The sequence below is a fragment of the Eumetopias jubatus genome, unplaced genomic scaffold, assembly GCF_037043125.1.
Source record: "Eumetopias jubatus isolate StellerSeaLion01/CBP00866 unplaced genomic scaffold, mEumJub1_p1.0 scaffold_13, whole genome shotgun sequence".
Taxonomy (NCBI): domain Eukaryota; kingdom Metazoa; phylum Chordata; class Mammalia; order Carnivora; family Otariidae; genus Eumetopias; species Eumetopias jubatus.
In genome coordinates, this window is record NW_028274819.1 from 15,816,191 (window position 1) to 15,838,872 (window position 22,682).

At 60.1% G+C, this 22,682-nt stretch overlaps 2 protein-coding genes across 18 annotated transcripts in view; one reads left to right on the forward strand and one right to left on the reverse strand.

Annotated features, from left to right (window-relative positions):
- Window positions 1-258: 258 nt before the first annotated feature.
- Window positions 259-16,220, forward strand: MYBPC3 (myosin binding protein C3). Its single transcript, XM_088017487.1, has 33 exons — window positions 259-283; window positions 1,316-1,582; window positions 2,110-2,223; window positions 2,303-2,395; window positions 2,484-2,632; window positions 3,367-3,484; window positions 3,951-3,999; window positions 4,176-4,205; window positions 4,403-4,456; window positions 5,121-5,135; window positions 5,346-5,509; window positions 5,755-5,887; window positions 6,274-6,398; window positions 6,488-6,593; window positions 6,693-6,859; window positions 7,216-7,381; window positions 8,104-8,210; window positions 8,303-8,332; window positions 9,440-9,579; window positions 9,827-9,907; window positions 10,557-10,716; window positions 11,044-11,148; window positions 11,238-11,426; window positions 12,549-12,683; window positions 12,847-13,014; window positions 13,705-13,793; window positions 13,944-14,139; window positions 14,240-14,379; window positions 14,603-14,762; window positions 14,876-15,012; window positions 15,301-15,516; window positions 15,674-15,777; window positions 15,929-16,220. Exons 1-33 carry the CDS (start codon window positions 259-261, stop codon window positions 16,062-16,064), a joined length of 4,068 nt encoding a protein of 1,355 aa, XP_087873613.1. The 3' UTR covers window positions 16,065-16,220.
- Window positions 16,221-17,579: 1,359 nt separating this feature from the next.
- Window positions 17,580-22,682, reverse strand: part of MADD (MAP kinase activating death domain) — a 37,015-nt gene continuing 31,912 nt past the window's right edge. For 8 of the 17 annotated variants that reach the window (XM_028111318.2, XM_028111317.2, XM_028111314.2 and 5 more), the window contains exons 30-32: window positions 20,840-20,909; window positions 18,894-18,940; window positions 17,580-18,565 (exon numbers count right to left, since the gene is read on the reverse strand). In XM_028111318.2, coding sequence (XP_027967119.2) covers window positions 18,461-18,565; window positions 18,894-18,940; window positions 20,840-20,909 — 222 coding nt within the window. In that variant the 3' untranslated portion in view covers window positions 17,580-18,460. Of the gene's footprint in view, window positions 18,566-18,892; window positions 18,941-20,035; window positions 20,816-20,839; window positions 20,910-22,682 lie in introns of those variants that run through there. The other 9 variants (XM_088017920.1, XM_088017919.1, XM_028111321.2 and 6 more) reach the window with 3 other exon arrangements.

Sequence of the window (22,682 nt, forward strand, 5' to 3'; positions counted from 1 at the left end):
TGGGGGGGGCAGAAGCCATCATATTGGGCTGGAAGGGGGAAGGGACTGAAGCTAACAGGGAACAATGTGGCCCTGCCATCTCCCTGGAGAGCCTCGCTCTCTGGAATTTGTCTATATTTAGCAGGTGGCTGGGGCAGGAGGCAGATAAGAAATCCTGAGGAGGGGGTGGGCCCCTTATATAGTGTGGGGGACGGGTCCTGCTCAGATCCTCTTTGGGTGGCCTGTGTCTGCTCAGTTCCTGGTGTGACCTCTCTCAAGATGCCTGAGCCGGGGAAGAAGCCAGGTAGCTTCAGGCCTGGGGTTGGGGCTGGGTGTGGGGCAAGGAGGGCTGGGGCAGCTACTGTTGGGTCGTAGGCCTCAGAGTGAGTTCCTGAGAGTGGGGGCTGTCTTCCGGGTCTTTTTCTGATTCTCAGTTTCTCCTTCCCATCCTTCTGGTAGAGTGAGGGCAAACCAGAGGACCATTTCCCTGTCCCCATCCCATCTCTTCTGTAGCAAGATGAGGCCCGGGCTGGCCTTTTGGGAAAAGGCCGCCACAGGCAGGAGCCCAAGTTGAGTCTAGACTTGAGCCCGTCTTGCTGAATGCTCTTCAGCAGGCCCTTGCCCTCTCCCGGCCTCAGTTTCCCTATCTGTACAAGGAGGTATTGGGTTGGTTCTCTCCAGCTGTGAGATTCTCTGCTTTATGAGCCTGCACCCCCGTGGCCCCCACACCAGGCGTGACTCCCATGTTGAGGTAATGCAGCCTGTCTGTTCTGGGAGAGGGTGGTTAAAAAAGGCCCTAATCCTGGGCCAAGGGCAGAGAAAGTCACAGCCCAGGGACCTGGTCCTGGCCTGTGCTCTTACCAAGGTCGTGCAGGGCAGGGATCCAACCCCCCAGCCCCCAGCCCCTCCCAGGCCAGCTTTATCTCAGTTGCTGATTCTCAGCCTGAGGCCCTTGGAGAACAAATTTAGCCACATTCAAGTAGGCAGAGTACCTGCCCCTTGCTAAGGGCCCCTGATGGTGGGGGAGAGAGGGGGCTGGGCTTCCCCAGGCAGGGAAGACAGGGACACACCTAGCAAAATTCTTGTGTGGAGGTTAGGAACACAGCCCTGGCTCTCCTGCCTCCTGGCTGTGTGATCCTAGATAAGTCACTTAACTTCTCTGAACCTCAGTGTCTGAGAAATGGGCATAATAATTGTGTCTACTTCACAGAGCCACTGGAGCATTAAATGAGGTGACGCATTAAAGTGCTTATCGCCGTAGTTAGGAAGAGGGGGTGCAGGGGCGGGCTGCATGGGAAAATCAGGGGCTCCTGCAGCCTCCACGGGCCTGTCTCAGTCTCAGCCTTCAGCAAGAAGCCGAGGTCAGTGGAGGTGGCCGCCGGCAGCCCTGTCGTGTTCGAGGCCGAGACAGAGCGGCCAGGAGTAAAGGTGCGCTGGCTGCGCGGGGGCAGCGACATCAGTGCCGGTGACAAGTATGGCCTGGCAGCCGAGGGCACGAGGCACACTCTGACAGTGAGGGACGTGGGTCCTGCCGACCAGGGATCCTACGCAGTCATCGCTGGCTCCTCCAAGGTCAAGTTTGACCTCAAGGTCATAGAAGCAGGTAAGACCCTGGTCAGCCTTCCCTGAGGTTTGAGCTTCTGGGGGCAGCCCTGCCATGTCCCCGTCGCCCAGGGTATAGGAAGGGCTTTTCTATTTTGGCTGTGCCGTCTGCCAGGAATGCCCTTCTCATCTTTTTTGCAGCAAGACCTCTCTGAAGGTCCCCATGTGCCTCCCTGGCCTGTTCCAGCCTTGGTGGAAGTAGGGGAAATTCAGGGATGACTAAGGCACAGTGGCCACTGGATACCCACTCACAGATGGGGACTTGGCGGCTGTGGGTGCTGGCAGGGAAGCCCTGGTTGCTGGGGGTGTGGAGGGAGCCCCAGCCCAGCCTGGGGAAGGAGAGGAAGGACAGAGCTCAGAGCTGCTGGGGCTGATCCGCCAGGACGTAGGCACACAGTCAGCGAGGGGGAGAAGGCGAGATGCCCACTGCTGATCTAATCAGCCCGCAGAGACGGAGGGGGACCAGGGACGGGAGGAGCGCTCTCTGGTGAGAAGCTGCTCCCCCACCGCTGCCCCTGCCCCTTCCAGAGAAGGCAGAGCCTGTGCCCAGCCCTGCTCCTGCCCTTGCTGAGGCTCCTGGCGCCCCCGGCAAAGCCCTGGCCTCAGCCACTGAGGAGAAAGGAGGCTCCCTGAGTCCTGAAGGTGAGAGGGGTGGTGCAGCGAGGGCCAGGGCCAGTGGACGGGGTGACCCAGGGCAGGTCTCAAAGGCCTCCGTTCATAGGGTCAAGCTCAGCAGTCCCTGATGGCTTGGGTGCCCCTGATGACCCCATTGGCCTCTTTGTGATGAGGCCACAGGATGGCGAGGTGACCACAGGTGAGTGTGGGCTGCAGAACCCGGGGGTGGGGTGGGGAACCAGGCAGCAGGGCACCCCCCAAGCCCAACCTGGCGCCCCTCTCTGTAGGTGGCAGCATCACCTTCTCTGCACGTGTGGCTGGAGCCAGCCTCCTGAAGCCACCCACGGTCAAGTGGTTCAAAGGCAAGTGGGTGGATCTGAGCAGCAAAGTGGGCCAGCACCTGCAGCTGCACAGTAGCTACGACCGGACCAGCAAGGTGGGGCCTGCGGGTGCGGGGAGCCCCTGGGAGGCCCCAGAGGCACAGGGAGTCCTGGGGCTCACCCTGAGACTGAGGGCACACAGGAGGTGCAAGGAAGAAACCTGGGGAGGCTGGGAAGCAGGTTGGGTGGCCAGGCGTACATGGGGAGGCCGGGGAGGCCCAGGGGACCTATGGGACCTGGGGGGCTGGCAGGGCATGAGCATCTCAAGGGGGCGTAATAAAACTGGGGGAGGTGTCAGCCAATGAGGACGTAAAGCCCCTGGACAGATGTGTATCAGAGCCCAAGCGGCCCTTCATTATACAGATGAAGATACCAAAGCTTGAGAGGTTGGTCACCCAGAGCCAGGCCTTGAACCTGTGCTTTGACTCCCAGCTTCTGCTCCTCCTCGCACTTTTCCACGGTCCTGGCCCAGGCAAGTGGGCCTCTGGCAGGGCAGGGCCAACCTGCTCAGTTGCGTGGGTCGTGCACTGCACAAAAGTGCCTCATCTTAAGTGAACGTCATTTGCCTTGTAGGCATCACAGATTTATATTTTATCACCACCCTGTGCCAGCAGAGGGCAGTCATGTGTCTTGAAAAGGGGCTCCTTTTCCTGTTTGCACAAAACCCTATGGGTTAACTAAACCCGGAGGGCTGAGAAGGTTGGTGGCCATTAGCCACTCCCAGCCTTCTTTAGGAGTGAAGGGCCTCCTCTTCTGGCCCCTGGTCTCCCCTGACACCTCACCTCCACAGGTCTACCTGTTTGAGTTGCACATTACAGATGCCCAGGCTACATTTGCGGGCGGCTACCGCTGTGAGGTGTCCACCAAGGACAAATTTGACAGCTGCAACTTCACTCTCACTGTCCACGGTGAGGGGAGCCTGGCGTCTGTCCTGGGCTCGGGGTCCCCTGGGGTCCTATCCCCCATGTCTGCCCCCATTTCCCAACGCGAAGGAGGGTACCTGGTCCTGCTCAGTGCAGCTCATACAGGGCCATGAAAGAAACCCATGGAGGCTTCCAGGGTTGGGGTGGGGTCTGACAGCCACGTCCAACTCTCACCTGGGGTCTCAGTCATCGTGGTGTCCCAGGCTCCTGGCACAGGTGGACAGGCGAAGGGTGAGCCCAGAGCTGAGTGGGAGATCAGCCACCTCTAAGGGACTGGCAGCCAGCAACTGCCCCATCAACCCCAGAAAGGCTCAGAATGTGGGGTCCCAGGGTAGACGGCCACTCTCACGGGTCACGGATGGGCAGGTCTGTGCTACTCAGAGATCCCAGGGCCAGGCTTCTGGGATCCCTTGGTGCCCCTTCCCTGTCTCACCTCCCTCTCTGCACCCAGAGGCCGTTGGTCCTGGAGACCTGGACCTCCGAACAGCATTCCGCCGCACGTGAGTGGTTCTCTCTCCTCGGGGCCCGGGGGAGGCCAGCGCTGGAGTCTGAGGCCCCTCGGGGTCAGGGCTGCGAGTGATGTGGTGGGGGGTGTGGGGGACAGAGATAAAGCTGATAAGGATGGGGGACAGCAAGATCCCCTGCGCAGGTGAGGAACTTGTTCTAACCCCCACAGGAGCCTGGCTGGAAGTGGTCGGCGGATCAGGTACCCCTCTCCCAGCCCCTACATACATGCACCCCGGGGGTCAGATGGGTAGGGAGCCCCCATCTACATACATACACCCCGGGGGTCAGATGGGTAGGGAGCCCCCATCCAGCCAGTGTCCCTTCCTCTCCCCACCCCCACCCCAAGCCCATTCCAGTTGGCTCCACTGCAGCCTTACTGGGGGTCCCTCTCCACAGCGACAGCCATGAGGACGCTGGAACTCTGGACTTCAGCTCACTGCTGAAGAAGAGGTGAGCCCCTGGGTAGCAGCGCCTGAGGCAGATGGCCAAGCCCCGGTTCAAATCCCGGCAACGCGGTTTTCTGACTGTGCGGCCCGGAGCCGGTTACTGAACTCTCAGAGCCGGTTTCCTAGTCTGTCAGCGGGGACAGTCCTGGTGTTGGGAAGAGCAGAGGGCTCTGCAGACATTGTATCCTGTGAACTCACATCCTCACGGGGTCACCCACGGTCCCCGACACCTGAGTCTACGAGAGCTTACCTCAGTAGGCTCCGGGGACCCAGAGAGGCTGGGAATTGCTCCGCCAGTCCCTCCAGCTGACTCTGTGTCCTCTCCCTCTCTCTCCTGGACCCTGCGTTATGGCTGATGCTGCCGCGGCGCAGAGAGTAAGCATCAGGCGGGGGCTTTGGGGCAGCAGGGTGCCGGCCGGGGCTGGGAGTCAGACGGACCTGGGTGTGGATCCCCACTGACCAGGGCTCTGAGCTTCGGGTTCTCCCGATACCTACCTGCCAGAGCTCAGGAGGGGCAAACAAGGCAATGTGTGCGGTGCAGTGTAAATGGAGGGGCAGGGGTGTGTGTGTGGGGGGGCGGACGCAAGGGCCCATGGGCTGTGGCCCCAGGTCCGTGTGGGCAGGTGGCCCACGCCTCTAACGGTCCACTGCCTTTCTGCCCTGCGGAGCAGCAGTTTCCGGAGGTGAGTGCCTGATGAAGCCCGCACCCCTGTCACCCCCGCTTCCGCCGGGACTCCCCCATGCTGAACCTTAAGTCCAGTGCCAGCTCAAGCTGCACCGGCAGAGGGGAAGGGGCAGAGGGGTGGGGCAGCTCCTTGGTCCTGGGCCCCAGGGGAGGGCGGAGGGGTCCACGGGGTATCCCTTGAGGCCTCTTGGCCGGACTGCGGATGCAGGGACTCGAGGCTGGAGGCGCCAGCCGAGGAGGACGTGTGGGAGATCCTGCGGCAGGCACCCCCGTCCGAGTACGAGCGCATCGCCTTCCAGCACGGCGTCACGGACCTGCGTGGCATGCTCAGGAGGCTCAAGGGCATGAAGCGGGATGAGAAGAAGAGCACGGGTGAGCCGGCGCCTGCTGTGCGAGAGGACAGGGCACGCTCGTGCGCACACACGGGGCGGGGGGCGGGCGGGGGACAGTCCAGCTTAGCCCAGAGACACACAGCAGAGACCCGGAGAGAGAACGGGGGGGCCGGGGGGGTGGAAGGACACTGCTCTCTGGCACAGCCACCAGCCACCACGGTGGGTGTGCGCCTTCTGGGGAGCAGGGGCGGCGGAGTGGTGGGGGGCAATGACTGCGGTGCTCAGCCTTTCAGAAGAAGTTGGAGCCGGCCTACCAGGTGAGCAAGGGCCACAAGATCCGGCTGACCGTGGAGCTGGCCGACCCTGACGCCGAGGTCAAGTGGCTTAAGAATGGGCAAGAGATCCAGATGAGCGGCAGGTGCGGTGGGGTTGGGGGGGTGGGAGCAGGCCCGGGAGCTCAGGGGGGGCCCTGGAGGCTCCCCAGCCTGCTCTCCCTGCCTCTTGCGGCCCATGTTCTCTATCTCTGCCCGGTTCCTGCCTGTCTCTCCCCATTTTCCTCTCTCTGGGTCTGATTCCCCACCTTCCTGTCTCTGCCTCTGTTCTTGCTCTTTTTCCCTTCGTCTCGCTTCCTCTCATTGGGACGCTCCCGTGGCCCCTTCTGCTCCACAGCAAGTAAGGCCTGGCTCCTGGGGGGAAGGCTTGGGGTGGGGGCACGGGGGTCCCAACAGGAGGTTGGGCAGGGCACCCGGGGCCCAGGAGGTGAGTGATGGCTTTCCCCCGACTCTCCTGCGGCCCGGGGCGCAGGTACATCTTCGAGTCCATCGGTGCCAAGCGCACACTGACCATCAGCCAGTGCTCACTGGCGGATGACGCGGCCTACCAGTGCGTAATGGGCGGCGAGAAGTGCAGCACGGAGCTCTTCGTCAAAGGTGGGCCTGGCCCGGGGACCCTGGGAGCCTGCGGCCCTGGGGGGCAGGGCTGCAGATAACCAGGCCATCTCGTACTGCCTATGTGACAGAGCCCCCCGTGCTGATCACTCGGCCCCTGGAAGACCAGCTAGTGATGGTGGGACAGCGCGTGGAGTTTGAGTGTGAAGTGTCCGAGGAGGGGGCCCAGGTCAAATGGTGAGTGCCAGGGGCATGGGGGCGTGGGCAGGGCTAGGGGTGCGCACTGTGGGCCTCCCCGAAGGAGGCCACAGTACTTCCTGCCTGCCCACTGGCCAGGCTGAAGGATGGGGTGGAGCTGACCAGGGAGGAGACCTTCAAATACCGGTTCAAGAAGGACGGCCAGAGACACCACCTGATCATCAATGAGGCGACGCTGGAGGACGCTGGGCACTATGCGTTGCGCACAAGTGGGGGCCAGGCGCTGGCCGAGCTCATCGTGCAGGGTGAGGCCGCTCAGCCCCAGCGCCACCCCCAGCCGTGTACGGGAACCAGGCACACCCAGGATGGAAGCCTGTGTGACCCTGGGCCAGTCACGCTGACGCACTGAGCCTTCCCTTTCTCATCTGTAAACTAGAGCTGCTGAGGTGGCCACCTCAGAGAGCACTGAGGGGTCAGACGGGCCTGGTTAGTGTTCCCCCCCCCGCAGAGATTCCTTGTGTGCACTGTACCACCATCTGCACACACACATCACTCTCATGCGTGCACACGTGTTTTCACATGCCCACGTGATCGCTACAGGGATTCATGCCCACACCCCCACACCCCCTCCCCAGCTCACTGGCTCTGCCCCGCCCCCCAGAGAAAAAGCTAGAGGTGTACCAGAGCATTGCGGACCTGACGGTGGGCGCAAAGGACCAGGCGGTGTTCAAGTGTGAGGTGTCCGACGAGAACGTGCGGGGCGTGTGGCTGAAGAACGGGAAGGAGCTGGTGCCCGACAGCCGCATAAAGGTGTCCCACATTGGGCGGTGAGTGTGCGGGGCTCAGCCCCATCGCAGACGGGGGCGGGCAGATGGGGGAGGGGAGACGCTGAGACAGAGACAGGCAGAGAGACAGAGGGAGAAACAGAAAAGCAGACAGACAGAGACAGAGACTGAGATAGAGACACATAGAGAGATAGGGAAAAACAGAGACATAGAAAGAGAGAGAGACAGAGAGACTGAGATGGACAGAAAGAGAGACAGACACTGGACGGAAACTGAGATGGACAAAGAGAGAGAGACAGAAGCATACAGAAGGGAGACCTGCAGAGGCCGAGGACAGAGACAAGAGAAGCGGTGAGAGAGACAGACAGGCTGGGAGCCCCCCGGTCCCCGGCCCCCAGCTCATGACAAGGGCAGGGCAGGAGGCCACCCGGAGGCCAGCTCTGGCCAGGGGCCCTGACTCTCTCCCACTCTCTTACTCATGCCTCGAATCTGGGCTGGCCCATGCTGGGCCCAAGGTCACAGAGATTAGTAAGACCAGCCCCTGCTCAGTCTCCAAGGGCCCAGCCAAGGGGCACTTGTAGATTGTCTACCTCTGAAAACACGTGAGGGACTGGAGAGTCAAAAATAGAGAAAGAAAGCATTTAAAATACCAGACCGCCACTGAGCTAGGGGTGGGGCAAGGGCCCTTGGAGCCCTGACTATGGTAAAGCTGCTGGGGGGTGGGTGGCCCGGGGGGGGTCCCCTGAGCCACCACTTCTCTGCAGGGTCCACAAACTGACCATTGACGATGTCACGCCTGCGGACGAGGCTGACTACAGCTTTGTGCCCGAGGGCTTTGCCTGCAACCTGTCGGCCAAGCTCCATCTCATGGGTGAGCTGGCACCCGGCCGGGGTGGGGGCCCCGTTGCTGGGCTCTACCTTCGCCCCCCTGCCCCGTGCCACTTGCTCATCCTTCTTTTGCAGAGGTCAAGATCGACTTCGTGCCCAGGCAGGGTGAGTGTCGGGACCTCTTCCCTGCGCACCCCTCCACCCATGTCCCCCTCCAGTCCCAGGCAGAAGGAAGAGCAAGGAACCCGGGGTGGGGACCCCAAACCCAGCCCCAGCTCTACCACTCACAACTATGGGCCAGTTATAATCTCTAGAAACCTCAGTTTCCTCATCTCTAAAGTGGTAATCCTGATAGGACCTCCTCCATGGGAGGCAGGAAAGATGAGATGAGAAGATGTGAGACTTCATTATTAAATCTTTTCTGCCTTTATTTTTTTTAATTATTTGTTTTTAGAGTGGGGAGGGGCAAAGGGTGAGGGAGAGAGAGAATCTTAAGCAGGCTCCACACCCCGCCCAGAGGCCGACTCAAGGCTCCATCCCACAATGCTGAGATCGTGACCTGAGCCAAAAGCAAGAGTCAGGATGCTCAGTGGACTGAGCCACCCAGGCGCCCCAAATCTTTTCTGCTTTTAGAAGTACCCCTGCTGCTTGTAGATTAAACATCTATCAGGCATTCTGGAGTCCTAACTTCAGGAGAATAGTCCAGGCTGAGGCATGCTCTAGGTCAGTGCTTTCCAAACTAAGTTCACTGACTAGGCTACTCCATTTTAAAAGGGGTTCCATGGTGAAGTAAGTTTGGGAAGCACTGAACCCTGCTCCACCTCTTGCTGATTCAGAAACTGTGTTAGCATGTCAAAGGCTCTAGAAAATCCCGTGGTAAGGAAATATGCTAAACTGTGTTTTAATCCAGGGTTTCCTACTTGATTTGACCATGGAAACATCTTTTTTCTTTTTTCTGGCGGGACATTGGTGTTCCCCCTACACACAGTGTGAGAAATGCTACAGTAGGCGACCCAGCGTTACAGACCTCCCTGGGAACTTCCTGGGGGGAGCGGGGGGGAATGGAAACGTTCTAGATCTTGACGGAGGGGTGGTTGCTCAGGTGTACACATTTGTCAAAACTCGTCAAGCTGTGTGCTCAAATGTTGGCATTTTATTATGTGTAAATTTTACCTCAGAGTGATTTAAAAACAACCAGGGACACATGCTCCTTCCAGTTTCCCCCTCTGTCATGGGCCTTTCTCCGACCTACGCCATTTCCCCGCCCCCCAGAACCTCCCAAGATCCACCTGGACTGCCCGGGCCGCAAGCCAGACACCATTGTGGTTGTGGCCGGGAACAAGCTACGCCTGGATGTCCCCATCTCCGGGGACCCTGCGCCCACTGTGATTTGGCAGAAGACCATCACACAGGTACTCCCTCCTCCACGTCCCCATCTGTCAAATGGGCGCGTGGGACCGCCCGTCCCCGACCCACGTGGGGGCACAGCCTACAGCCTGTCACTGACACTCAGCTGGCCTGGGGGTGGGGGGTAGGCGAGGTGGGCAGCAGAGTGGGGGTGGGGCAAAGGGGGGGTACAGAGGTGCCCCTGGGCAAGGATTCCCTCTGGGCTGAGTCAGCACCTGTCCCCACCCCACTTCCCTCCTGCTCTGTTCCCAGAAAAACAAGGTCCCGGCAGGGCCGGCCCCCGATGCCCCGGGGGATGCAGGTGCCAGTGACGAGTGGGTGTTTGACAGGAAGGTGAGTGCGGCTGATGGTGGGCTCGAGCTCATTGGCCTTCTGTCCTCTTCTGCCTACATGATCTCCACCCTTCCGTGAGGTCTCTGTGAAGGCGGCACACCTGGCTAGCTGTGCTCCTGCCCCGGGCACAGTTGCCGTGGGACCCCCCGAGCCTCAGTCGGGCGCAAGTCCCCTTAACATTGCTGGGACGTCCTCCTGACGGGGCTGTTCCCTGGCTCCCGGCTTCCCCACCAGGGAGTGGGTTTCCCTGTACGACCAGCTGCCTGGGCACCACTCAAGTCAGCTTTTCCGGGCACCGTCGGCTCCTCCACCCACCTGAGAGGTCTTTCAGGTTCCCCAGCTCTGTAAGGTCATGTTATTCCCATTCAGCAGATGAGAAAACTGAGGCACAGAGAGAGAAGTTCCACGACAGAGCTAGGGCTAGAGCTAGAGCTAGAGCCCAAGACCCTCGCCGCAGTGCTTCGCCTCCGGCAGGCACGAAATCAAGGTTTTGGGACTAGACGCTCACATGAGAGGTTTCCACTCAGGCTGCGTCTGCACCCCGGACCCTGCTCTGAGCTCTGATCTGATCTCGGGCCACCGCAGAGGCTGTCGAAGCCGGTGGGGTCCGACTGGGGCCCTTCTCCCCAAGTTCCCCTGCCCCCCCCAGCTGCTGTGTGAGACCGAGGGCCGGGTCCGCGTGGAGACCACCAAGGACCGTAGCATCTTCACTGTCGAGGGGGCAGAGAAGGAAGACGAGGGTGTCTACGTTGTCACGGTGAAGAATCCCGTGGGCGAGGACCAGGTCAACCTCACAGTCAAGGTCATCGGTGAGGCTGGCTGACCCAGGGCCAAGAGGGAAGACAGAGGGGCAACCAGGGAGGGCCCATCCGTTCACTCATTTAGTCGTTTGACAAACATCACAGGGCGTGCTCTCAGCTCCGTGGAGAGGATTGGGATTAGGGCACAGGGTGAATATGGGCGGCGGGAAACCATAAAACATTGATCACAGGCTGGTGACATGATCAGAGCCACATCCTAGAAATGTCCGTGGGGCAGTGGAGGCAGGCTCTAGCTATTGGTTGGGGTAGTAAGAGAACTAGCAGCATTGGTCCTGGGCCCCGGCAGGGCTGATGTGGGTCCACCCACCCCCCCAGATGTGCCAGATGCCCCGGCGGCCCCCAAGATCAGCAATGTGGGTGAGGACTCCTGCACGGTGCAGTGGGAACCACCTGCCTATGACGGCGGCCAGCCGGTCCTGGGTGAGTGGAGGGCACGGGGATAGAGCCCAAGGGCCGGGGTGTGGGGGTGTCTGGGCCCCAGACTGGAGCTCCTGCCTCCCCTCCATCAGGCTACATCCTGGAGCGCAAGAAGAAGAAGAGCTACCGTTGGATGCGGCTGAACTTTGACCTGCTGAGGGAGCTGAGCCTTGAGGCCCTGCGCATGATCGAGGGCGTGGTGTATGAGATGCGAGTCTACGCGGTCAACGCCATCGGCATGTCCAGGCCCAGCCCTGCCTCCCAGCCCTTCATGCCAATTGGTGAGGCTGCCCGGCCTGGCACTGCCCCTGGCCCTCCCCGGTCCGCGGCTGCGCTGTGGGCGGCCACCACACTAGGCACTTACACCATGGTCCCCTTTAAGCCTCAGCAGGGGACAATCCTCTTCATTTCACAGATGAAGAAAGGGGGTTCCCAGAAGTTAAATGACTTGCTCAAGGTCACCTAGCTGGTAGGGGTGGAGCCGAGACTCACAGCACTCTGATTGTTGGTGCCTCTCAGGCCTCACTTTCCACATCTTTAAAATGGGGATGATGACAATATCTACTTTATGGAACTGCTGTTAGGATGGCATAGAGCAGGTGCTCAATAAATGTTAATGGTCCCCTCTTGCCCACTCCCTTCAACCAGGGTTTGTCATACATGGGACAGAGTGAGGGCGCTGGCTGCCTGGGGGTCCAAGGGGCTTGGGTCTGTGGAAAGGACCCCGGACTGGACTTGGAGATGGAGTTTGCAGAGTCGGCTCCATCACCCCGGGGAGGGCCATCTGGGGTCACGGGGGGTCGAGAGGGAGGAACAGACGCTGAGGGTGTGCCAGGCTCTTGAGCACAGCTGTCCCTACCAGGACGTGACAGGGGGTGGGGCAGCTGTCGGGGCAGGGGCAGGCGCCCCCCTCTGGCCCCAGGACGGGGCACAGCTTGCAGCAAGGACGGGGTGGCAGGGGCGGGGCCGGGGGTGGGGGGGTGCCCAGGCCTCTCTCTTTAGGGACTGACTCCCAGTTTGCTGAACTCTTAGTCAACTCGTCTAACCATACAGCGCCAGGAAACTCCCTGTTTTAGGCCGGTTTTTCCTTAAATGCTACATTTATAGCATTTCCTCCGTTGTTGGACGGAAGAGGCTCCTTATAAGCACGTTTGTGTTCTTTGGGGTATCATTTCCTATTCAGAGCTCTCTTTTGTGTTGCTGTTGCTGTTTGTTTGTTTTTAAGCCTATCTAGAGACTTGTCTTTTCACGGAGCTGAAATATTTCTGACAGAGCTTGGAAGCCAGACAACAGGGAAAGTGCCCGTGTGACCAGTGGCTGGTCGAGGGTCTGGGTCACAGCCCTTTGGTTTTCTGGGTGGTGCTGGCCCGCCCGGACCCCTCTCTGACTCGCCCTCTGCCTAGGCCCCCCGAGTGAGCCCACCCACCTGGCGGTGGAGGATGTGTCCGACACCACCGTCTCCCTCAAGTGGCGGCCGCCGGAGCGCGTGGGAGCCGGAGGCCTGGACGGCTACAGTGTGGAGTACTGCCAGGAGGGCTGTGAGTGCCCCGGCCCCGCCCTGGGCCCCCACCCAGCACCCTCCTCTGAACCAGCCTCCGGGCCAGGCACCTGTCACCTCGCTGGGCCCCAGATGGCCACGGGAGGGTGCGCAGCGGGGTGGGCTGCTGATGCTGACGCTGCCCGTGGGCTTCCCCCCGCCAGGCTCGGAGTGGGTGGCCGCCCTGCCGGGGCTGACAGAGCGCACCTCGATGCTGGTGAAGGACCTGCCCACCGGGGCCCGGCTGCTCTTCCGTGTGCGCGCCCACAACATGGCAGGGCCTGGAGCCCCCGTCGCCACCAAGGAGCCCGTGACGGTGCAGGAGATACTGCGTGAGTGGCCCCTGTGCAGTCACAGGACAGACCTGCCACGGGCGCCCTGGTCCTTGGGGTCAGTGGAAGGGGGCACATCCAGGGAGCCCCTGCTGGGAAAAAGGACCGAACGCTGTGCAGGGACAGGAGGGTCGGAGCCTTTATTCGTGCCCCCGGCCCAGGGCAAATATTTGGAGAGGGCTTCCTGAGTTTTTCCGGGACAGGGTTCTGGGACAAGGAACGTGGAGGTCCTTCACCATTGTCTTTGAGCTCTGTTCTAGGAGCCTCTCAGTTCCACAGGTACTGTCCCTGTGCTCATGACTCAGCATCAGATTGGCCCATCTGGGGTCCACTTCCCATCTTCTATTCCCAGCAAAGGATCAATTATGTAAGGATTGGAAAGAGGCAGCAGACCGGCGGAAATAGCCTGAGGGATAGGGTAGAGACCCAAACCCTACATTTGCATCCTGGCCTGTGACTTGCTAGCTGTGTGACCTCGAACCCGTTGCTCACCCTCTCTGATCCCTGCCTCTCAGAGTGGTGTGGTGAGGCTGAGGTGGAAGCAGGGATTTTGTAGATGATCTGGGGCTGGGGCTGGGGCTGGGGGAACTAAGGGAGGGGCATTTTCCTGCTTGCCTCCGGAGGGGAAGGGCTCTGGCGCTCCTCGGGGAGAGCTTTCCCCTTGCTGAGCCACCCACTTGGCACCCACAGAGCGGCCACGGCTCCAGTTGCCCAGGCACCTGCGCCAGACCATCCAGAGAAAGGTTGGGGAGCCCGTGAACCTCCTCATCCCTTTCCAGGTAGGGCCGGCCACCCTCCCTGTCTCCCCCCGCCTCCCCCACCGCATGTCATCTATGCCTAGCAGGGAGATGATGTGTCTCGGGGCTGACCAGACCCTGAAATGCCACCCAGTCGTGCCAGGCTCGGGGGTGAGCTGTCCCTCCCCACAGGGCAAGCCCCGGCCTCAGGTGACCTGGACCAAAGAGGGGCAGCCCCTGGCAGGCGACGAGGTGAGCATCCGCAACAGCCCCACAGACACCATCCTGTTCATCCGGGCTGCTCGCCGGGCCCACTCTGGCACCTACCAGGTGGTGCTGCGAATTGAGAACATGGAGGACAAGGCCACGCTGGTCCTGCAGATCGTTGGTGCGTGGCGCTGGGGCCCCTCCTCTGGGATGCCCGGAGCCCCCACAGAAGGTGGGGGGCCAGGTCAGGAGGTGTGTTCCAGCTGGGCTTTCTCCTGCAGACAAGCCAAGCCCTCCCCAGGATATTCGGGTCATTGAAGCCTGGGGTTTCAACGTGGCTCTGGAGTGGAAGCCACCCCAAGATGATGGCAACACGGAGATCTGGGGGTACACAGTACAGAAAGCCGACAGGAAGACCATGGTGAGCCTGGGGTCCTGGGCCCCCCATATATACCCTGCCTAGGGCCAGGCAGACCTGGACCCAGCTCCCGCCTCAGTTGTTAGAATGGACCTGCCGCTCATCCTCCCTCTCTGACCTGGTTCCCTCCACAGTTGGGGTGCAGACAGCAGGGGTACCCAGAAGAGGCCCCTGGCAGATAGTAGGGCCGGCCCCCAGAGAGCCCCCATTTCCTCCACACCCCCAGGAGTGGTTCACTGTCTTGGAGCATTACCGCCGTACTCACTGCGTGGTGTCAGAGCTCATCATTGGCAATGGCTACTACTTCCGGGTCTTCAGCCATAACATGGTGGGACCCAGTGACAAAGCCACCACCACCAAGGAGCCTGTGTTTATCCCCAAACCAGGTGCTGTACCTTTACTCCCACCCCCAGCAGGAGCTGGGGCAGGGAGGCGGTGGGAGCAGGGAGGGGGCCGAATGTGGGATCACACTCTTGGTACGAAGTCCTATCACCAACAGGCATCACGTATGAGCCCCCCAACTATAAGGCCCTGGACTTCTCTGAGGCCCCGAGCTTCACCCACCCCCTGGTGAGCCGCTCAGTCATCGCGGGCTACAATGCTACTCTCTGCTGTGCTGTCCGGGGTAGCCCCAAGGTAAGGAGCTTGGGGTCCTGGGCCAGGCCGACTCAGGAGGCAGGGTTCAGAGGCTCCAACCACCAGCGGTCCTCTCCCCAGCCTTTCCCTGCGTTCTATCCCACGGGGGCTCAGGGCCAGGCGCCTCTGCCTGAAGAGGGCCTTTGGCAGTCTCCATTGGCTCCCTGTTCATTCCCTGCTTGGGTATCGTGTGGACTCCAATGGGAGCCCCTAGAATAGAAACAGGTTCCCGCGAGGTCTCCTGTCAACCTGAGATGGTCTCCCTTCCTCCCATTACCTGACGTACAGCCCAAGATTTCCTGGTTCAAGAATGGCCTGGACCTGGGGGAAGATGCCCGCTTCCGCATGTTCAGCAAGCAGGGAGTGTTGACCCTGGAGATTAGAAAGCCCTGCCCCTTTGACGGGGGCATCTATGTCTGTAGGGCCACCAACTTACAAGGCGAGGCACAGTGTGAGTGCCGCCTAGAAGTACGAGGTGAGGAGCCCATGGGACCAGGGTCCGGGGTGGTGGAGAAGGCAGGGAATCAGCTGGGACCCTGCTGGCCTGGCCCACGCAGCTGTTCTGGCTGAAAGAGCAATGACCCTGTCGTGTCCAACGTGGGCATTGGCTTCTGGGCTCTGCTGCCACAGCTGCCCCCTCGGCCTCCCAGGAGCCTGTGAGGGGGGGGACATGCAAGGTGCTGGGAGAGGGAACACACATGTGGCATGGCCTCCTTCTCCCCTGCAGTGCCTCAGTGACCCAGCTGGCTCCCCGGAGACGGCCAGGTACGTCCTCCAAGCCATCCCGACGCCCCCGGCCCGAGTCAGAGGTCGAGCCCTGGCCCTCGGTTTGGGGGTGGCCATCAGGAAACAGAGGCACAGGTGCCTCTTCCCAGGGTTTCAGTCAAGTGCATTCACAAGGGAACATGTGTTACAGGTGCTGCAGGATGCCGGCCCATGTCCCGGGAGCCTGGAAGGACGCTGAACAAGCCGCCTTCCTGCTGTTGGATGTGTGTGCTCAAGTGTGTATCCGGGGGCTGGGCTGGGGAAGCGTCAGGATGGCAGGGCCATGAAGATGAGCAGGCCTGGGGCTCCGCACAGACAGAACCACCTGAGCTCCCCCTGGAAGCTCTCAGGACTTTGGGGCAGAAAGTGGTGGGCTCAGGAGATGGGTGGTTGGGGATAGGCCTTTCTGGCCTGCCACGTCTTCTCAAAGGGTAAGGGCAATAAAAGACGACTGCAGTCAGAGAGCTGGCTCTTCTTGTCCGATATGTTTGTTTTCACAAAAAGCCCAGGGAAATACACTTGACCTTCCAAGCAAACTGAGGCAGGTATTCTGTCTCCCGGGTGAGAGGGGTATCCTAAATTCACAAAACACTAGAAGAAACCTCCGTCTTCCCCCACGGCGTATGTTCTTCCAGTGAGGAAAGCAAGGGGCAGTGATGGAGGGAGGTGTATTAGCCCCAGAGCCGACACCCAAGGCTCTCCTGCCTGGTCCCCTGTGCTCTGTACGCTCTTCGTCCTGCTGACCTGTGCTCACAGCAGCCTGGACGTGGGGCGGAGCTGAACTTCAGTGTGGGGTCTGGGCCCGTAAGGCCTGGAATGGAGCTGCCCCAGGCTGCCTTGGGGTCCCAGTGCACGAGAAGCCCACGGCCCTTCCACACCTGTTTCCCAGTAGGAGAGGGCAGTCCTGTCCAGCACAAGATATTGGGAACCAGGGCCCTCCTCTGCTCTTCCTTCCCCCATGGGAGCCTAAATCCAGTCATCATACTTTTGGGAAGAGGAAGCCAACGGGTCTCAGAGGTGCCCTAACAGAATGTGGATGGTCTTGGGGCACCTGGGTGGCTCGGTCAGTTAAGCATCGGACTCTTGATTTTGGCTCAGGTCAGGATCTCAGGGTTGTGAGATTGAGCCCTGCATGGGGCTCCATGCTGGGTGTGGAGCCTGCTTAAATTCTCCTCCCCTGCCCCCCACACTGCTCTCTCTCAAAAAAAAAAAAAAAAAGAAAAGAAAAAAAGAAGCGGATGGTCTTTCTTGTCCTAGGGAGTGCCAGAGGTCTCCCCATGGCACAGAAAAAAACAATACCAGGAAGCCTGGTCCTAGGGTTGCTTCTGTCCGAGTTCTACCCAACCCAAGGCACTTCTGGCCAAGAGCTCAGAGCCCGGGGCTCCAGGCCCTGTCCGAGTCACACCCCAAGTCACACCCCCCTCTCTGGACCACGCCTGTGAGGGGCAAGGGGAGCCTTGGTTTTTCCTTCACTGCTACATGACTCTGCTCAGGTGTCTTAGCCGGGTTTGGCTGCTTCCTCTGGTGGCCAGTTCTCAGCTCAGCAGCCCCCTGCAGGGCTAGGGGGCAGAGGGCAGGAAGCCCTCCCCAACCTCTCCCTGGGTGCCCAGGAAGCCAGGTGAGGGGCCCTGCTGGGTCAGTGGGGTGGGAGGCTGGGCCTCCAGCACGCCAGGACTCGGAGGGCCATGATCTCATCTCTCTCCTTTTAGGCCTGACGGGCCTTTGTAGAGTCCAGGGACAGCTTTCCTCAGGCCCGGGCTGAGAGCAGGCAGCGTTAAATATAAGGCAGGCAGGAGTCCAAGGCGAGTTCAGGACATTTATTTCACATTCACACATCTGTACATTTTCTATAAATAACGTAGAGGTGAACTATGTACAACCCTCTCTTGCCCACTCCCAGGCCATCCCCCGCTCTGGCACCCAGGGCCAGGGGCCGCTGTCTGCAGACACGGGCCACGTACACCAAACGTGGCCCCGGCCCACGCTGCTCCCTGGGCACAGGAGCCAGGGGTCTCTGCGGCTCTCCCAGCCCAACCACTTTGCTCTCTCAGGCCAAAGGCCAGGCAGACCTCAGGGAAATTGCTGCTCGGCAAAGGAGAGCCCCTCAGTGCTGCCCCCCTGCAGGGGCCACGGCAGGCAGCAGCCGCCAGCCTGGGAAATGCGTGAGAGGGGAGGCTGCTGCTCACCCTGCTGCCCCGTGACTCTCCTGGCCTTTCCCTGCCCACCTCTCGTCTGCGCGGACAGGCCTCAAGCTTCCCTCCCTCGGTATCAAATGGGACTTCACCCGACACCCAGGCACGCTGGGCCCCAGAGGACGGAGAGCCAGAGTCCTGCACTGGAGCTCATAACGCCAAGGATGAGGAACCACAACACGAATGTCTCAGGGACACGCAATGGTGGGCTCATACTGTGCTCAGAGTTGTCAGAAGCCACTGGCCCCAAAGACAGACACACATGGCTCTTGAGCCCTGAGGGGACAGCAGCCTGGTCTGGGAGTGGAGAGTGAGCAGGCGGAGGAAACCCGCCGAGCCCTGTGACAGACACTAAGACACACGGAGACACACAACTGTGAACCAACTAAGCCACGGTGAGGGGCTCGCAGAGAACACACACGCAGCATCGTGCCCTGGCGAGCAGAAGACACAAGGGCACCCCCTGAACTGGGGGCTCTTAACCCCGCCCATCAGCTCGAGACGGGCCGGGGTGGGGTCCTGAGATCTTCCTCACTGCTACGAACTGCAGCCACATACGAGAAGAGACACAACACAGAGTAGCAGATCTCATGGGCCTAGAGGGGAGAGAAAAACCAGACCGATCAAATTCCTGAGATTTCCACATCTCCACGCGGGGAGATCTGACCAGCTGAAAACTCTGCCCTCGTGCTGGGCTCAGCCTCACAGCTGACTGCTGGGACAGGGGTGTGTGCGTGCGTGCGTGCGTGCGTGTATGTCTCTCCCAGGGCTGAAGACTCGTTTCGGCTTCCAGACCAAACTCAGCTCTCCAACCAACCCTAGTGTGCCTGACCCTGTGCTCTCAGAGGGCCCGCCCCACTCCTGTGTGAGGGTCCCCAGGGAGCCCTGCGCAGACCGGACTGTGGGGTTGGGTGGCATACTCACCATGGGCGTCTTGTACTTGTGGCTCACCACTTCTTTAATTTCAGGAACTAAAACCGGACGGGCAAGAGACAAAACAGAAAGTTCAAAACTAAGAGCGATAATGCTAGGCTCCCCCAGGCGGCAGCGCCCGGCACCGGGGTCCCCTTCCCCACGGTGGCCTGTCCCAGGGGCTGCAGCAGCTTACGCTCTGACGGCACCTGCCCAGCCGCTGCTGGATGAGAGGACACTGCCCCAGACTCCGCAGCCAGACCTGTGGGGTCTGTTGGGGCTCCCTGCTCGATGGCCACGACTCTAGCCGCTTCTGGGAGAGCCTCCACACAGGAGCGGGCTGGCCTTTCACCAGCCTGCTCACTGCTAATGTCCAGGGCCCCGAGGAGCTGCAGTGGGGCGTTCCCCCATGTTGGTCGGGTGAAGAGAGTTGTCTCTAGCCTGCGCCTCACCTTGCTGAGATGCCCGAGAACTCATCCCTGTTACCAGCCCGACACTCTGTTCGTGTTAAGCATGGTTCCCTGTACTCCCAGCCCCTACGCAGAGGGTCCTTAGGCTGGATGAAGAAGTGGCATGATACTAAAACCCAGCAGACTTGTAAGTGTCCTTCCCTGAGTGGCAGGAGAGGCCCAGGCCTGCTGTGTGAGGGAGAGCGTCAGAGGGCTCTGGAGCAGACACACCGAGCAGAAGACAGGCGAGTATAGCACCCGGGGAGGGAGGTGACAGGGAGCATCAGGCAAAATACACACATGTCCACAGCCCAGAATGCAAGACTAAGTCACCCCTGCCCCAGCCATGCAGGGGTTCTGCTTGGCCAGAGGAAGGAGGAAGGCCCCCCCAGGGGCCCAGCCATCCTGATGGCCCCTGGAGATGGGAGCAGAGGGGCGTGGCGTCCCCCTGGGGGCCAGAAAAGGTAGGATGAGAGTTGGCCACACCTTCTTCTGACCCTGGGAGGTAGAATTCGGGGGGACCCAGGGTTAACAGGGAATAAACTCATCATAGGTAGAGCAAGAAGCCCAGGTCCTTCTCCTGAGTTGGAAGATTCCCCCAAATATCTCTCTGGCAGAAGAGAGAAGGGAACACACAGGGGAGAAAACTCAGAACCAGTGAGCCAGCACGGGGATGGGGGGGTGGGGGGGTGGGGGGGGGAGAAAAGGGCAGTGTGAGCAGCTGGTCTGGTTGAAGGGAGCCCGTCCCGCCCACGGCAGGGCCCAGGCAGGGGCCTGGGGGGGAGGCAGCACGAGCCGAGGTCACTTTACCTGCTGGAGAACGAAGGTTTTCATAGCAGCGATGAGGGGCACAAAAGAATGAAGCACAAACACAGCAGGAACTCAAAGCCCCAGGGTGAGAACCCACTACACCACCGGTCAGCGTCGGCGCCTGGCTGCAGGGATGCAGGGAGGCTGGCCGCCAGCCTCCCGCGACAACTGCCCTGCCTGCCTCTGAGGCCCACTAGGCTTCCCTGCCCTCTCGAGTGAGGCTGCCCGGGCCACCGCACGGCCCTGCTCCCGCACAGAGGCCAGGCGGACACCAGGGCGGCACCGGGGTGGCTGGACGGAGCCCCGGGCTGCTAGGAGGAGCTCAGCAGGCGACACGAACACAGCAGAGCTTGGAAACTGCCCGTCTGCTCTGCCCCAGAACTTTCTGACCACCAGCTGGCCGAGAAGGGAAGGCGGTGCCCACTCCCGGAGCCTCCACAGGAGCGTCTCTGACCTCTAACCCCGTCTAAGGCCACCTGCTCTTCTGAGACCCGTTCCCTAGCAGCCACTGTCTCACTCTTCCTTCTTCCTCCTTCCCCTCGCTCATCGCGGGTTCCCTTCTCTTCCCTGTCACTCCTAAGCCTCCTGACCTCTCTGCAGAGGTGGTTCTTCTCTCTGCCTCTAGTCCCTCCTCTGGAGCGCCGAGGTTTGAGTTACTGCCATGTGAGTCCAGACCTAAGAGCAAAATAGTGTAATTACCAAATTCCTCCAGGACAAAGACGCCTTGGACTGTATTGCACTTTTTAATGTGATTCAGCTCTATGAAAACCTGCAAGAGAGGGAGGGAGGGTGGGGTCAGGCCCGGAGGCTCCCCCCTGCCCCACAACTGCCCGCTCTCCCGGCTACAGCCCCGCCCCCACACAGAAGACCTAGTTCCCAGAGCGAGGGCCGGAGAATCCACACACACGCAACTCAAAAGCGCTAAGAAGCGAAGACAGCAGAAAGGGCATGTACCTTCCGCTCCTGGCCGGAGGAGAAAGCATGGGAGAGAAATGAAGGCGTTAGTTTTAACGGTCAAACCCAACCCGAAGGCCCCTCTGCTGTCCTGGGCTGCCCGCCCATCCCCTCTGCCCAGGGCAGCGCTTGGAGGACACGGTGCCCCGGGGGTCTCCCCGCTCAGCCCATCAGCTCTCTACCCTTCCATGCATCCTCCTCCGGCGCAGAGGGCTGGCACGGGTGCAAAGCTCCCCTCGGATTGTCCTTGGGGTGGGAGATGTTGATATCTTCCTTGACACAAGATCCAGGCTCTCCCAAGAAGTACACGGAGAGAGACTAACGGCTATTGCTTAGGAGTCCGACTAGGAGTCCTACAAATCCTATTTGCAATCCTCACATCCATGTGGCCCAGTGTGTAGTACGACCCTCGTTTTATAGAGGAGCACACAGGATCAGAAAGTTTATCTGCCCATGAGTAACGAAGCTGGGCTCTGAATCCAAGCACATCCTGACTCCAAAGATCCGTTTGTTACCCCACCCTGTAGGACTCCACCAGAGGGTCCAATGCTTCCTCAACTCCAACGGACCATTCGTGGTAGAAGATGGACCCCATGGCTGTTTTCTTGTGATCGGTCAGGGCCTGACTCCCCTCTCTGCAGGATCTCTCTTCTAGGGCAAAGCCTTAAACTACAGACCAGCTTGTACATATCCGTGGACTGGTCAGACACTGGGTTGGTCCAGAGCGGGGGACCCAGAAGGGGGCTGGCTGTTGTTTAACAAGATCTCCTCTTCTGAAGGTGAGGCATCAGGGGAAGCCACGGCACTAAAAGGCGGTCAGAAGCCTGCTCCCCAAGAAGTGCTGACACCTTCGTGCTCCAGAAAAGTACTCCAGTAAATCTCTCCTTGGGCTGACCCGAAGGTCTCAAGTATGCTATTTAATATATTAAAATCACGGATAGTAAAGGTACTGCTGGAAATACACTGCCTGAGCAGCTGTTTCCCATCACACCGAAGCTGCCCGGTTGGGTTCCTGAAAGAAGAAACTAAAATGGCAAAGGGAGGAAGCAAGCCACGGAGTCCAGAGGGTCACCTCCCCTGAGTGTCTGCTGCCTGGCCCGGGGCTGTGGTGCTCACACATTCAGACCTGGCTCACAGCCTCAAGGAAAGGAACCAGGACGTCAGGGAAGGGGGAGGGAAGGCACTTGTGTGAAGAGTCAGAACGGGGAACGGACCTGGGCTGATGCGCTGGCCTCAGAAAGGATTAGCTTAAGGAATGTCCACTGAGAGAAAAAGTAACACTGTGTTAAAAGACCAAGAGAAAGAAAAAAAAAAGTCAGCTCCTATGGTGGAATCACAATGAGAGAAAGATGTATTCTGAAGTGCTCCCCAGTCACAAGAAGGGGAATGGGGCCCGTGGAGGAGGGGACAGAGTGGGGACACTCGGAGGAACGAAAAGACTAGGAAGAAGAATCAGCAGGAGAAATAGGCAAATAAACACACATACTCCAGATAGGACGGACACAAGCTACACACACACACGCACGCGCACACGCGCACACGCACGCGCACACGCACAAGCTTCACGCATACCAGAATCACGCGAGGA